This window comes from Microcaecilia unicolor, chromosome 2 (assembly GCF_901765095.1).
Source record: "Microcaecilia unicolor chromosome 2, aMicUni1.1, whole genome shotgun sequence".
In the NCBI taxonomy this organism is placed as follows: Eukaryota; Metazoa; Chordata; class Amphibia; order Gymnophiona; family Siphonopidae; genus Microcaecilia; species Microcaecilia unicolor.
The window spans coordinates 16,580,108-16,597,016 of record NC_044032.1 but is presented as its reverse complement, the minus strand read 5'-3'; the positions used below and the strand labels follow the sequence as shown (position 1 = coordinate 16,597,016).

At 44.7% G+C, this 16,909-nt stretch overlaps 1 protein-coding gene across 1 annotated transcript in view; it reads left to right on the top strand.

Annotated features, from left to right (window-relative positions):
* The first annotated feature begins 5,849 nt into the window (after positions 1–5,849).
* Positions 5,850–16,909, top strand: part of TPH1 (tryptophan hydroxylase 1) — a 56,742-nt gene continuing 45,682 nt past the window's right edge. The window contains exon 1 of the mRNA XM_030191873.1: positions 5,850–5,938. Coding sequence (XP_030047733.1) covers positions 5,900–5,938 — 39 coding nt within the window. The 5' untranslated portion in view covers positions 5,850–5,899. The remainder of the gene's footprint in view (positions 5,939–16,909) is intronic.

Sequence of the window (16,909 nt, the reverse complement as noted above, 5' to 3'; positions counted from 1 at the left end):
GTTCCGGAACTATGTGTCGTCAGTTGAGGAGATGGAGCCTTATTGACTAATTATGAAGGGTGTATAATGAGTAATATCCTGCACTGGAATGAGAGCTGGATTTTTTTCTGTATGTATTTTTGTTTGTATCTGTGTTTTGTAATGATTTGTATCCTCTCTGCCCTTCCCTCCGCTCCATCCATGTCCAGCAACTCTCCTCTCTCTCCTGCCCTCCCCTCCATTCATGCCCAGCAACTCTCCTCTCTCCCCTGCCCTCCGCTCCATCCATGTCCAGCAACTCTCCTCTCTCCCCTGCCCTCCCCTCCATCCATTCATGTCCAGCAACTCTCCTTTCTCCCCCATCCATATCCAGCAATTCTCTCTCCCCTGCCCTCCTCTCCATGTCTAGCGATTTCTTCTCTCTCCCCTGCCCTCCCATCCATGTACAGCGATTCTCCTCTGCCCTCCCCTTTTCTCCTCTCTCCCCTGCCCTCCCTTCCATGTCCAGTGACGCCCCAAACCCCACCTGCCCCCCGGGTTCTAGTTCCAACCCCCCCTGGCCGCCCTCTTCTCCCTCAATAGCCCTCCTTGCCTTCCTGCCACCCAGCCAGTGCTTAAAACGCATTTGAAGCAGAGTAGAGCAGGCTCGCCTTCAGCCTTCCCCTTCTCTCTCAGATTCCGCCCTCATTTCCTGTTTCCGCAAGGGCTCCAGAAACGGGCCTCTTTTACTAGTATTCTATAAGCCAAGGTACAGATCTTAAGCTCGATTTGTGTATGTGAGAGAATGAGTGAGTGAGTGTGAGCCCCACCCCCACCTCTCAGATCTCAGGACCCCCTCCCCACCTCCCTCTCCTCTGCCCCCCTCCAGCAATCCATGTCCAGCGACCCTCCTCTCCCCCTGCCCCCCCTGCAGCCACCCTTGTCCAGAGACCCTCCCCCCCAGCGCATCAAACCCCCTCGCCACCCGCATCTGCCAGTGGTAACGCTGTCCGGCTGCTGCTGCTTCTTCTGTTGAGCAGCAGCGGCCGCTACAAAAAGAAAAGAAGCGATAAATGTTTTTAAACTCAGCCCAAATCATTCGCTAATGCCCGAGTCTTAAAACGCAGTCTCTGCATCTGCTCCTTCTCTCGCCTGTGACGTCGCTGCACTCCTCCGGGGTCTTACTCCAGGGGCAGTGGCGTAGAGGCGAGAGGAGGAGCGGCTGCAGAGACTGCGTTTTAAGACTCGGGCATTTGCGAATCATTTGGGCTGGGTTTTAAAACATTTATGGGTTTTTTTTCTTTTTGTAGCAGCCGCTGCTGCTCAACAGAAGAAGCAGCAGCAGCCGGACAGCATTACCAGTGGCAGCTGCGGGTGGCGAGGGGGTTGATGTGCCCGGGGGGGGGGGTGTTGATGTGCTTCGGGGGGGGGAGGGGGTGTTTGATGTAACGGGGGGGGGGGGGCTTGGGTGATGCGCTGAGGGGTGGGGTTTCTGTGGTGCCGCGCTTGTAGTTTTTTAATGCGCCACTCCCGAAGTGGCAGGGAGCGGCGCACTGACAGCAGATTCCCTTGCCTGGGAATCAGCTGTTAGTGACGTCATCCTGGCTACGGAGCCTAGCTCAGCAACTCCAGGAGCCACGGACACAGGCAGTCCCACATTAGAACGTTGGTGGTGAGAATTATTATATAGGATATTTTGTCCTTTCTTAAGTACATAAGTACATAAGTAATGCCATACTGGGAAAAGACCAAGGGTCCATCGAGCCCAGCATCTTGTCCACGACAGCGGCCAATCCAGGCCAAGGGCACCTGGCAAGCTTCCCAAACGTACAAACATTCTATACATGTTATTCCTGGGATTTTGGATTTTTCCAAGTCCGTTTAGTAGCGGTTTATGGACTTGTCCTTTAGGAAACCGTCCAACCCCTTTTTAAACTCTGCTAAGCTAACCGCCTTCACCACATTTTCCGGCAATGAATTCCAGAGTTTAATTACACGTTGGGTGAAGAAAAATTTTCTCCGATTTGTTTTAAATTTACTACACTGTAGTTTAATCGCATGCCCCCTAGTCCTAGTATTTTTGGAAAGCGTGAACAGACGCTTCACATCCACCTGCTCCACTCCACTCATTATTTTATATACCTCTATCATGTCTCCCCTCAGCCGTCTCTTCTCCAAGCTGAATAGCCCTAGCCTCCTTAGTCTTTCTTCATAGGGAAGTCGTCCCATCCCCGCTATCATTTTAGTCGCCCTTCGCTGCACCTTTTCCAATTCCACTATATATTTCTTGAGATGCGGCGACTAGAATTGAACACAATACTCAAGGTGCGGTCGCACCATGGAGCGATATAATGGCATTATAACATCCTCACGTGGAGCCTTGCATGACGTAGCTATAATTCGGGTTATTTTTTCCCACATGCATCACCTTGCACTTGCTCACATTAAAAGTCATCTGCCATCTAGCTGCCCAGTCTCCCAGTCTCGTAAGGTCCTTCTGTAATTTTTCACAATCCTGTCGCAAGTTAACGACTTTGAATAACTTTGTGTCATCAGCAAATTTAATTACCTCACTAGTTACTCCCATCTCTAAATCATTTATAAATATATTAAAAAGCAGCGGTCCTAGCACAGACCCCTGAGGAACTCCACTAACTACCCTTCTCCACTGTGAATACTGCCCATTTAACCCCACTCTGTTTCCTATCCTTCAACCAGTTTTTAATCCACAATAGGACATTTCCTCCTATCCCATGACCCTCCAATTTCCTCTGTAGCCTTTCATGAGGTACCTTGTCAAACGCCTTTTGAAAATCCAGATACACAATATCAACCGGCTCCCCTTTGTCCACATGTTTGTTTACTCCTTCATAATATACGAAACCCAGTGTCTAACGTTTGTGGGAATGGTCTGGAACCCAGTGCCACTACTTCGGTTCAGACTTCAGAGCAACAAACTGTTCTGCTCCAGCCCTTCCCCAGGGAAACGGAGGAGAGGAGTGAGCCTGAAAAGGAACAGAAATCTCTAATCCAGCTCTTCTTCTCCTGTTGTTCCTTCCCCTGATCCACTTAATTCTTGCCCCAGACCCACAGGCATAAAATACAAAGTACTGCATGCATCAACCTTCTCTTATATGAGCACGTGATTCTGGAACACAGTACCACGCAACCTAAAAACGATCTACGAATTAACCGACTTCCGCAAACTATTGAAAACTCATCTCTTTGAGAAAATTTATTGCAAGGATCAAAACACATGAAGTCCATACACACTAATAGAAATGCATTAATACACTCTCTTCCGAATTCTCTTCCCCCGTATTTTCACCACACTTAAAACTCTACCCACAGATAAAATTGTTATACCCTAATGTTCTCTTGCTATTGTTCTATCGCCCTATCATTTCCCCATTGTTACATTCCATTGTTTTATTCCCCCAATGATATTTTGACCTTCACTTTGTCTTCCCATAACTCTTCACAACGTAACCCATAATCGTACTGTAACAAATTGTATTTCCATCATTCACAATGTCTTGTAAGCCACACTGAGCCCGCAAATAGGTGGGAAAATGTGGGATACAAATGCAATAAATAAATAAAGTTCCACTTCCTTTTTGCACACAAATTAAGCCTGTAGAAACGAAATATGCAATACACAGGCTCTTGGAAAGGGTAAATACATTGCATGTTTTTCTAATAAAATGCATAACTCTGTAAACAAATAAACGTGAACATTTTTTCCCCATATTTGCTGGAGGCAAACCTAGTGTATTCAGGCAATCAGAGGTGGCTGTGCTTGACTTCATCATTTGCTTGGCAAGAAATTTTGGCAGTCAGGACAACGGACAGCCCATAGCAGCATGCTGATGATACAGTAAACACTTGATAACGTTTACATTGATTCCAACGTATGCTATATTTGGAAAGGGGGGGGGGGGCAGGGAAATCCCCAGATACGGCAAACAAACAATTCTTCCTGGTTGCACAGGTTGCACGAATGACGCAAGGCTTTTTTTTTTCCCCTTCACTGTAAACATAAAGTTGAATCATACATTGGCGTCATTTTTTAATTAGTCAACAAAACTAGGAAATCGTAGGCAAAATTAGTTTAGGGTTTAAAGAAGCCCTTGCAGCAAACATGTAAATCTGAAGTTAGCAGGTTTTAAATGCAATCTTGCCGAGTTGGAGAATTTGAATATGTAATAACCATTGTGAAACGCCTCTGTAAAATGCTTAGAAGAAAAAGAAAATCTTGCCATTTTTACATGCCAAAGTGAAATTTGTATAGGAGGTTGCATTCAATTATGTCTAGACATGTAACTGTATACAAAATAAAATACTTTTCAAAATAAGTATTCTTTTTTTTTTAGTTTTTTATTTATAGTTTTTCCATAACCATATAACATCAACATTAAACAGTTACCTTTCACAAATTAAATAACTTTTGGAATGATTGCTTTTTACAATTCCATATCTCTTCAGCTATTAACATCATTTTGCTAATCTCCATCTCCCACCCTCCCCTCCCCCCTTCTCCCCTCAAAATAAGTATTCTGAGTACACTTTAGAATCCGAATATTTGTTGACCGAAACTAATCTGTTCGCTGAACAGATAACAGAATCATGATTAGGAAACTTTTTCGTGCAGTTTTCCCTCGTGTCTCATCGCTATAATAAGTACAACTTTCAGACCACATTGTCTGTATATTGTTTAATGTGACGGAGCACATTCTGCGCTAACTGTGGTAGGGAACAGAAAACCGAAGGACGTTTCTCTGCACAGGAAAACCCTATTTTCTTTGTGAAAATATGCATAGCAGAAACCAATGCCCAATATTTATGGATATTACCAAACATGCTCTCTGGTTGGGAATGGATATTTAAAATTAGACAGCTTTCCTGAATAAGAAAATCAGGGGGGGAAAAAAAAGATTTTTTTTGGAATCCTACATTGCTGAAAACGAAGGCCATGCAAATTTTAAAAGGCAATTATTAAATGAAAGTGTATTTTTGATTAAAAAAACGCCTTTAGAAGATATTTTCTCAAACCATTCCCTTTAGCCTAACGAAAACTCTCTGCTAACCAATAATTTACTGATGTCCTAAATTAATGTAATCTGATTTAATGTAGCAAGATCTATTAAACAAAAAAAAACAAAAAGGCACACAACTGCTTACAAAACAGTAGATAAAAACCAACAAAGCAGTGGAATCAAATGCATTTATTGGAACAATACCCGACGTGGCCACGTTTCGCCCTCAGGCTGCGTCAGGGGTATAAACTATAAAAACAAAACACAAGTATAAAAACATGTATAACCATACATGTTAACAATGTCATAAGCATGATTCAACTAATAAAAGACAATTATTTAAAAAAAGAAATTCAACATATATAAAACAATCCTTTAAGAGTTCTAAACTCCACTGCTTTGTTGCAAGATCTATTAAACCATGCTTTTAGCAGCAATTACGTCTGATTTCTGAAATCTTAAGCCCATGAAACACCTCCCTGTAAAGTCAGGAAAAAGGTAATAAGGAGAAGCGTGGGGTTACTGCAAGGACGTTTAATAATATATCACAAGCATTTTAAGTTTCTGTGAACCATTCATGTGGTCCTGCGAAATAGAAGAGACAGTTTGATCTCTTTTTTTTTTTTTAAGTTGAACGAATTGAAAGGACAGGGTTAAATTTTCTGACGTCTGTAAGCTTCCCCCCCCCCCCCCCCCCCCACCCCATAGGCTTTTGGGATGAGATTCTGAGTCTGATTCCTGGGCTCCATTTCCCCCTCCCTAGGGCTTAAATACAGCCTCTGCCTCTGCACAGAAACCTGGTCTTCTGAAAGTCAAGAGGAAGGGAGTCACACTCACCAAAGGAGAGAGTCAGCATGCACTCCAGTAGAATTGAGGGACCGAAAAGAGGAAGGTCCTTTGACTCCATGAACATTAACTTCCAAGAGAACCGTCTGAATAAAGAGGTAGGCACCCTAGGGATTCAGCTTTTTCTTTTTTAACTTGTTTAGGGTTCCAGGAAACTAAATTAATCCAGGAGAAACATTTCTTGTGCCGGATGACTTGTTTGCTGTTCAAACACAAAAACGCTAAGAAGAAATAGCTACGTTCTGGGCTACTGGTGGTCAATTTTTTTTTACACAATATTAATGCAATGACTGATTTAAATTAGCCATTCAAACGAATTTTTTTGTTTTTGCGATGTCTCTCCTTATATACTGAAATCCTGTCCTAGTATTTGGTTAGTGGTGCAACAGCTAATCTCAGAATTGCGATTTCTTGTAAAGAAACATGGGGAATGCAGGTTTCTGATGCTGACAATATCTAATTTAGAAAGAGGATTATTTATGAGCTCTGACCCAGACAAATTAAGGATGGTTAGACATGCAATCAGTTTACAATTTGAGTAATTTCATTCATAGATAGAGATATGTGTATTTAAACTCTGGAATTGGTTGCCAGAGAATGTGGTAAAAGCAGTTAGCTTAGCGAGGTTTAAAAAAGGTTTGGCTAGCTTTCTAAAAGAATAATCCATAAACCATTGTTAAGATGGAGGGGGGAAATCCACTGCTTATTTCTAGGATGAGCAGCAGAGGCGCTTAAGTGCCTATGTGCATCCAGAGTCCACCTAATCAGCATTTACTCTGGCTACCACGTGCCCTGCTGCTAATTCTGAATTTGGTGCACGCCAAAAACACACGGTAGAAAATATTGTCTATTGCGTGGCACTTACCTGGCAGTAAACGGCAGTGGACGCACACTGCATGCCTGCTGCCTGTGTAGTGCATGAGACCTTAACTACTGGCAGGAAGGTCTCGGGCTGAAAATGGACACGCACTGGTTTTTATTTCGCTGCACGTCCATTTTCCAGCCCCTTAAAAAAAACGGTCCGTTATCCAGGACACAGCAGAAAACTGGCCCAGTGCACACCCAAAAGACATGCTCACACTGCCACAGGCCACTTTTTGCTGTGGCATAGTAAAAGGGCCCCGTACAATGTGCAGGACGTCAGAAACAGAACGAAGCCTTGCACCGCCTGCAAGGCTTCATTCTGTTTCTGTGAATCTGACGTCCTGCAGGACGTCAGACTCACAGAAACAGAACGAAGCCTTGCGCTGGAAGAAGAGAACCTCACTGGCTGATCTGCAAGGCTTCGTTCTGTTTCTGTGAGTCTGACGTCCTGCACGTACAATGTGCAGGACGTCAGAAACAGAACGAAGAAGCCCTGCGCGGGAAGCAAGAGGGCCTCGGCTGGCGGGAATTGGGGTCCCTCGCCAGCAAAGGTAGGTGGCGGCGGCGGGGAGGATTGGCGGCGGGAGGGGGGAATCGAGAGGGTCGGCGGCAGGGGTCGTCAGTTGGCGGCGCCGGGGGGGCTAAAATGTGCCCTCTCACCTCGGGCTCTGGACCCCCCTCCCGTGCCGAATTCTGGCTACGCCCCTGGTCTTGCCAGGTACTTGTAACCTGGATTGGCCACTGTTGGAAACAGGATGGTGGGCTGAATGTTCACATTTCTCATACTAGTATATAATAAACTAATTACACATGGTTGAGGTTAAAGGAAATGGCATTTACTGCACAAGGATTTGTACCTCCATTGGCTCAGCTACAAATGTGGGATTTTGAGCTCTCTGGGTTCAGGAAAATGTCTGCTATACCCTGAATGTAACGGGTCTTGAGCTTCAGCTGAAAAAGGCCTAAACTACATCCCTTGCAAGGGGAGCACAAATTGAAGTACGCTTGTATACTTTTACTATCTGGGAGTAGCTTGCCCCCCTCCCCTGCATCCATGTCCAGCAACTCTCCTCTCTCCCCTGCCCTCCCCTCCATCCATTCATGTCCAGCAACTGTCCTCTCTCCCCCATCCATATCCAGCAATTCTCCTCTCTCCCCTGCCCTCCCCTCCATGTCCAGTGACGCCCCAAACCCCACCTGCCCCCGAGTTCCAGTTCCAACACCCCCTAGCCACCTTCTTTTCCTTCAACAGCCCTCCTTGCCTTCCTGCCACCCAGCCAGCACTTAAAACTCATTTTACCTGACTGAAGTCGTGACTGCAAAAGAAGCAGAGTAGAGCAGGCTTGCCTTCATCCTTCCCCTTCCCCTTCTCTCTCAGCGTCCCGCCCTCATTTCCTGTTTCCGCAAGGGCGGGACGCAGTGAGAGAAGGGGAACGGGAAGGATGAAGGCGAGCCTGCTCTACTCTGCTTCTTTTGCAGTCACGACTTCAGTCAGGTAAAATGAGTTTTAAGCGCTGGCTGGGCGGCAGGAAAGCAAGGAGGGCTGTTGAGGGAGAAGAGGGCAGGTAGGTCGGGCTGAGGACGTTGGAACCGGAACTTCGGATGACTGACGGCCGATTGGGGGAGCTCGAGCACCCACAGCACCCACGGAGTCGGCGCCTATGACTCTGGGCAGGGAATGAAACAGGGCGGGGCAGTGACCGGGAATGGAACGCTGGACGACAGCTGGCGTCAGGCTTCAGACGTCAGCTATGCTGGCCTCCAGCGTTCCCTGCGAGGGCGGGGCAGTGAGGGGGAATGGAACGCTAGAGGCAGGCTCAGGCTGACGTCAGGAGATGCCAGGAACCCAGGCAGCCTCAGAACGTTATATAGGATGTATAAAATGTATAACCTGCCTACTTATCACGGTTCTCATGCTTGATTGCTATGCAGCCAAGACTTAAAAGGAGAAGCCCCTGTTGGTTTTAACGGTAGGATCGTTCTTGAGGGTCCCTGGGAAACAGGACATGACTTTTTGGAGCAATATAGGAAAAGGCTGCATGTGGGTCAACTGGATTAGGAACAAAGAACAGATTTCTTTTTGCTAATCTGGTGGCTGAACTGATTACAGAAGTGAGATTAGCAGAATATCATAGAGAAACACTGAATTTCTCCTACTTTACATCAACACATGGGGGCTTCATGCGTGGGCAAAATGCGTCAAGAAAATAAGAACATGATGTGAGCCCCAGTGGTGCCTGCTAGGCTTGGGCAATAGACGTGGAGTAAAGTGGCAGAGACGCTTTAAGAGACTGTGTTTAGCGGCGGCTAAGAGTGTTATCGCAAAACATTGGAAACAGGAGGAGGCGCCATCTGAGCAAGACTGGATTTTAAAATGATCCCTTACTGGGGAAATGGAGAAGCTCATGGACAAGAGGGTGGGAAGATACAGTATGACATCTGAATTATGGACTCAACTAAGGGAACTGACCCAAATGACTTAGTATACAAATGAAAAGGGGGTGGGGGAGGGAGAGGGGAGGGGAGGGTGGAACGGGGTTATAAAAGACTTTGTAAGTGTCTGTTTGTAGTACAAAATTAAATTTGTCAATAAAAATTTAAACTTTTAAAAAATAATAAGAATGTAGAACTACCATATTAGGTCTAATCAAAAATAACATCAAGCTCAGTATCCTGTTTCCAATAGAGGCCAATCCAGGTGACTGGTATTTTAGATTACATGCTGCATACCCCTAAGTCTACCTTAAATGCAAACACATATTTAAAAAAAACAACAAAATTTAAAGGGTTGCATATCAATAATTTAGAAAATGAATGATATGCAACCCTCTAAATTTTGGTTGGCTGCATCAACTAAAGGCTGGCTGGGTTGGCTTGTGCGGTCTGAGTTCCACATATAGCGATCCAGTTTCGGATGATGGAAACTCCAATTATTTGGAATGTGAGTACAGTGCCAGGCGGACATTTACGGTCTCTGTCCCACAAATGACAAGATGGATTCGGATAGGCTGGAGTGAGATTTGATGGCAACTCCCAGTAGTTGGAACATAAGGGCAGAGCCGGGTGGACCAAAGAAAGACCATGATTAAGAATATATCACATTCACTGTTGATTTAATCTTAGATTGATAATGAATGTGACTGTTGGGCTTTATCTGCCATCCCCAGCTACCCATTATTTTCCACAGTAGGCAGTTTCTATGTGATGTAATGAATAGTTGATTCATTGACCCTTTACTAAGCTCCAGTTACGTGGACCCTCTAATTGCCGCCTCCTTTGGTTCCTTATCCTCACATTCATTTACCCATTCTCAGGTCAGGGCCAAAACCGAGCTTCTCATCTTCCCCCCTAAACCTACCTCTCCTCTCCCCCCTTTCTCTATTTCTGTGGATGGCACTCTCATTCTCCCTGTCTCATCAGCTCGTAACCTTGGGGTCATCTTTGACTCCTCTCTCTCCTTCTCTGCTCACATTCAGCAGATTGCCAAAACCTGTCGTTTCTTTCTCTATAACGTCAGCAAAATCCGTCCCTTCATCTCTGAGCACTCTACCAGAACCCTTAGCCACAGTCTTATCACCTCTCACCTAGATTATTGCAACCTGATTCTCACCGGCCTCCCACGTAGCCATCTCTCTCCTCTTCAATCAGTCCAAAACTCTGCTGCACGACTCATTTTCCGCCAAAGTCGCTATGCTCACATTAGCCCCCTCCTCAAGTCACTTCACTGGCTCCCTATCCGTTTCCGTATTCAATTCAAACTTCTTCAATTGACCTATAAGTGCATTCACTCTGCCGCTCCCCAGTACCTCTCCACTCTTGTCTCTCCCTGCGCCCCCCCTCGGGTACTCCGTTCTGTAGATAAATCTCTCTTATCTGTCCCCTTCTCCTCTACTGCTAATTCAATACTCCGTTCCTTTTATCTTGCTGCACCTCAAGCCTGGCTGTGCGTCTAGCCCCGTCTTTGGCCGTTTTCAAGTCCAAACTTAAAGCCCACCTCTTTACCACTGCTTTTGACTCTTAACTCACTTGCCCTGTCCTTTTATCCTCACCTTTTTATTCCCTTACCCTTACCCTTAATTGTTTGGTCTGTTTACCTGTCTTATCTAGATTGTAAGCTCTTTGAGCAGGGACTGTCTTTTCATGTATGGTGTACAGCGCTGCGTATGCCTTGTAGCGCTATAGAAATGATAAGTAGTATTAGGGCTGGCCTGACCACTAAGTGGACAGTGTTCTCCAGGGGTGGCAAAATTTGAGTGGCACCAACATGGCAGTCAGGCCTTAATTACCTGCATAGCTCAAGGTCTGCTGCATCCTATGAAACAGGAAGTTCAGAGGGGTGGGACGTAAGTAGGTCTTGACAATGTGCAGGGGCTCCGTGCTGGTTGCGATGAGTTCTGTTTACAGATACTGACTTCTGTGCTGGTAGGAGCCAAGAACTGTGGGATGACAAAGGGTCTTATGTATCACCATCTGAAGACAAAAGGAGGTTCATACTCTAGATCCTGTACAAAATCCAGCTTTTAGAGGAAGGCACTTCATTAGTTACTACTACTACTACTATTTAGCATTTCTATAGCGCTACAAGGCGTACGCAGCGCTGCACAAACATAGAAGAAAGACAGTCCCTGCTCAAAGAGCTTACAATCTAATAGACAAAAAATAAAGTAAGCAAATCAAATCAATTAATGTGTACAGGAAGGAGGAGAGGAGGGTAGGTGGAGGCAAGTGGTTACAAGTGGTTACGAGTCAAAAGCAATGTTAAAGAGGTGGGCTTTCAGTCTAGATTTAAAGGTGGCCAAGGATGGGGCAAGACGTAGGGGCAAGTACCTGGCAGAAACCCAAATAGTAGCAACATTCCATGTAGAACCCCAAAGAGTAGCAAGATTCTAGAATTCTAAAGAATAACAAGATTCCATGCAGAATTTCAAAGTGTAGCAACATTCTATATAGAATCCCAAAGACTAGCAAGATTCCATTCAGAATCCTAAGTACATAAGTATTGCCATACTGGGACAGACCGAAGGTCCATCAAGCCCTTCATCCCGTTTCCAACAGTGGCCAATCCAGGTCACAAGTACTACTACTACTACTACTATTTAGCATTTCTATAGCGCTACAAGGCGTACGCAGCGCTGCACAAACATAGAAGAAAGACAGTCCCTGCTCAAAGAGCTTACAATCTAATAGACAAAAAATAAATAAAGTAAGCAAATCAAATCAATTAATGTGAACGGGAAGGAAGAGAGGAGGGTAGGTGGAGGCGAGTGGTTATAAGTGGTTACGAGTCAAAAGCAATGTTAAAGAGGTGGGCTTTCAGTCTAGATTTAAAGGTGGCCAAGGATGGGGCAAGACGTAGGGGCTCAGGAAGTTTATTCCAGGCGAAAACCAGATTGTAGTGGGTCAAGAATAGCATGTGAGGAGAGAAAATCAAGGCAGCGGCGGTGAACAGCATGCTCAAGTAATTTGGAGAGAAAAGGAAGGAGGGACAAAAAGTACAAAACTGATAGTTTGAACACTGTTGCTTGCTGAATACTCTGTTCCTTTTATCTTGCTGCACCATATGCCTGGAATAGACTTCCTGAGCCGGTACGTCAAGCTCCATCTCTGGCCGTCTTCAAATCTAAGCTAAAAGCCCACCTTTTTGATGCTGCTTTTAACTCCTAACCCTTATTCACTTGTTCAGAACCCTTATTTTATCATCCTCACTTTAATATTCCCTTATCTCTTGTTTGCCCTGTTTGTCTGTCCTAATTAGATTGTAAGCTCTGTCGAGCAGGGACTGTCTCTTCATGTTCAAGTGTACAGCGCTGCGTACGTCTAGTAGCGCTATAGAAATGATAAGTAGTAGTAGTAGTCTTTGAGATTCCGGAATCTTGCTGCTCTTTGGGATTCCGTAATCTTGCTACTCTTTGTTCTTATCCCTTATTTGTCCTGTTTGTCCTAATTAGATTGTAAGCTCTGTCGAGCAGGGACTGCCTCTTCATGTTCAAGTGTACAGTGCTGCGTAAGTCTAGTAGCGCTATAGAAATGATAAGTAGTAGTAGTAGAATACTCAGCGGTTATATCAAAAACAATGTTTGCATCAACCACTTTAGGATTCGCTCACACTGTATCTTGTCAGAAGCACATTGGTCTTCAAAAAGACCTTTGCGTTGCCAGACGCAACATTAACAATAGGCGAATCCTAAAATGTTTGATGCAAACATTTGTTTTTGATAAAACCGCTCATGACCCCAGAGGCAGACTAAGTACTATTACATAGTACCGAAACACAGTACTGTGTCAGGCCTTATATGCAACAACAATAAAGTGGTTTTTTTTACTACTGACGATGATCATCCTGTGTCCCTGGTCTTAAGCATTCTGCAACTTCCCACTTTCGTGAGCTGATTACGCTGTCTTCGGTTTTCTTTTTTCTGCCTGTGATCCCTTTCCTTGTCTGTGACCCTAACGCGGAACCTTGCATTACATAGTTATAGTTGGGGTTCCTCTTTCCCACAAGCATCACTTTGCACTTGCTCACATTAAACGTCATCTGCCATTTAGACGCCCAGTCTCCCAGTCTCGTAAGGTCCTCTTGTAATTTTTCACAATCTTCCTGTGATTTGACGACTTTGAATAACTTTGTGTCATCAGCAAATTTGATTACCTCACTAGTTACCTCCATCTCTAGGTCATTTATATATATGTTAAAAAGCAGCGGTCCCAGCACAGACCCCTGGGGAACCCCACTAACTACCCTTCTCCATTGAGAATATTAACCATTTAACCCTACTCTCTGTTTCCTATACTTCAACCAGTTTTTAATCCATAATAAGACACTACCTCCGATCCCATGACCCTCTAATTTCCTCTGTAGTCTTTCATGTGGGACTGCACGAGCTCCTGTATAAGTGCAGTCTGTGTATTCAGAATCAGACAGTGGCTGATCCCCAGGTTCCTCAAGCATTGCCTGTTCATGGACAATGGCTCCAGACTGCCCTCCTTCTCCGTGGGTGAGGGCATCCCTTCCAGTCTTGCTTTCTAGCACATATCGCTTGGTAACCCAGTTCTGGTCGCCTGATCTCAAAAAAGATATAAAGGAATTGGAGAAGGTGCAGAGAAGGGCGACAAAAATGATAAAGGGGATGGGACGACTACCCTATGAGGAGAGGTTAAGACGGCTAGGACTCTTTAGCCTGGAGAGAAGGCGGCTGAGAGGTGATATGATAGAGGTTTACAAAATAATGAGCGGGATAGAGCGGACAGATGTGAAGCATTTGTTTACGCTTTCTAACAATAATAGAACCAGGGGACACAAGATGAAATTAGAATGTGATAGGTTTAAAACAAATCGGAGAAAGGTTTTCTTTACTCAGCGCGTAGTTAGACTCGAACTTATTGCCAGAGAAGGTAGTGATGGCAGCTGGCCTTGCTGAGTTTAAAGGGGGTCTGGACAGATTTCTAAAGGAAAAGTCCATTGATCGTTATTAAATTTAGGGTTTTTTGCCAGGTTCTTGGGGACTGGATTGGCCGCTGTCGGAGACAGAGTGCTGGGCTTGATGGACCTTTGGTCTTTTCCCAGCGTGGCAGTGCTTATGTGCTTATGGAAACTAGGACTCATCTGAATTCCACCCCTTTCTAGAAGGTTGACGGCTGTGCTTCCTTGGAGTCCTAACTTGCCCCTAAATCTTTCCCTGAGGGCAAGGCTTCTGATCTTTCTTGCGTACCGGCCTGTGTTTGGGGCAAAGTACTGCACTTCCTACTCTGGTTATTACAATATATATATGATAAATCAATAAATAGCTATCACATTCAACTAAATATTAACCCCCAGAACACTAAGTTCATAAACCTAAGAACTAGGGCACTAAATTCTTCTTTCTTCTATGCGATGATGGAAATTGAGTGCATTCTATCTCAGTGATGAATTTGTGCACAATTTAATTTCTGAGCACAATGTAAAAATTTATGAGAGTACTAGTAAAAAAAAGGCCCGTTTCGGTGAGCGATGAAATGGGCGCTAGCAAGGTATTTGATTTCTGCAATGATTGTGTTGCAAGTGGTTTTTTTTATAATTGTGTTGTGTTGGTAATGAATATTTGACATTTTGGTGTTATGTGCCATTTCGTTTGTTATTTTTTGTGTAAGATAGTTTTTTTTTGTTGTTGGGAGGTGAAAGAGGTTGGGTCAGAATTGGAGCACGAGGGCGTGTAGGTTGTTTGAAGGGGGCTTGGAGGGTTTTGTGTTTTTTTTTAGGGGTGGGTGGACTGGGTTTTTCCCGTATTGTGTGGTTTGTTTGTTTTTTAGGGGTGGAGGTTGGTGAATGTCCCTTGCTTGCAAAGTTTGATGGAGTGGTAGGTGGCTTGGAGGGTGTTGTTGTACTGTCAATGTGTGGCAGTGTGTTTTGTCAGTGGGGGTTAGTGTGTGTGGTGCTGTGGATTTACGGTGTGCAGCATTGGTGGTGCTTAGTGTGTTTATTCTGGCCTTTTCTCTATGTTGTGTCTGTGTTTTTTGATTGTGGGTTAGCGTGTGTGGTGGAGGTGTGTTATGGTGTGCAGCATTCGTGATGCTAAACGTGCTTACTGTGCCCTTTTCTCTATGTTGTTCTGTTTTAGCAAGGGCGTGTTGAGAGCTGAGATAGAGAAGGGCAGAGCTTGCACTGTTTTTCTTGACGTCTTCCGTGGGAGGGGGCTTTGTACATGTAGGAGGGCTTTTGATGTGGTGTTGTGTTCACTTTTGATGGGCTTTGGATTTTATCCTGTGGCTGGGGGGGGTGGAGGTTGTTGCGTGTGTGAGAAGGGCAGAGCCTGGTTTTTTTTGTTGTTGTTGTTTGCGGCTTCGGTGGTAGGGTGCCTGGATCTTGTACATGTAGGAGGGCTTTAGTGTGGGGGGGGGTCTTTCGGTGCAGATGCGTTTGCTGACGGGAGTCTTGCGATTATGTGCTTTTTAAACGGGGAGTCCGGAGGTTTTCGGTTGTGGAGGAGTTGGAGGGCGGTGTTTCGGGTTTGTTAGTTTGTATTAGTGAGGGAGTTAGGCGGTAGCGTTTTGGGGAGTGGGGTGTGTGAGGGGGGCTGTGTCCGGTTGTCGTGGTCTTGTGTTCAGTTTGGGTGTGCGTTGGGTTTTTTCCCCGTGGGTGGGGGGAAGGGGGGGTGGAGGCTTTTGGTTGTTGCGGGTGTGGTGGTTAACCTGATGTTACCGAAAGTGCTGATGCTCGACTTCTTTGTCTGTCTGAAGAATTTATCGCGCTGTTGGCAGTTTTGTTTTTAAAATACGTTGTAGCTGACGTTGACTCGCGCTGCTGTGCTGTGATTGGGCACAGTCGTTGGTGACGCGTCAGTGAGAGGGAGGCATCGTCGTGTCTGGAGATAGATACAGAAGCACGAATGCTTCAGTGTTTTTGTCCACGCTGCCAGCTTCAGAACGTTGGAGGTGCTTTTTATTATATAGGATATGTATATAAATAAAAAGTATTGAAAAAAGAATTTAGTGCCCTAGTTCTTAAGTTTATAATATATATGAGTCCTTTTGAAACATATACATATAAATTCTGCTATATCTTTACATATTTCAATTTTTGAGGGGGAAATAAACAAGTGTGGATTAAGGAGGATACTTCTCTAAATCTCTCCTGTAAAGGGCTGGCCAAAACATCTATATTTGTCAGGGAGCAGTTGTGTGGGGTGGAGTTGAACGGGTAGATGTGAAGCGTCTGTTCACGCTTTCCAAAAATACTAGGACTAGGGGGCATGCGATGAAGCTACAATGTAGTAAATTTAGAACGAATCGGAGAAAAGGTTTCTTCACTCAACGTGTAATTAAACTCTGGAATTCGTTGCCAGAGAATGTGGTAAAGGCGGTTAGCTTAGCGGAGTTTTAAAAAGGTTTGGACGGCTTCCTAAAGGAAAAGTCCATAGACCGTTATTAAAAGGACTTGGGGAAAATCTATTTCTGGGCTAAGCAGTATAAAATGTTTTGTACTTTTTGGGGATCTTGCCAGGTATTTGTGATCTGCATTGCCAACTGTTGGAAACAGGATTCTGGGCTTGATGGACCTTTGGTCTTTCCCAGTATGGCAATACTTATGTACTTATATGTACTTATAACCTAGTGTGGAACTATTAAGTCATACACATACATTCCCTTCATGAAATGGATAATATATATGTAAATTTGTGACTGACCCAAAACACGTCCATAATACACAGTGCATCTTTTCTAGCAAA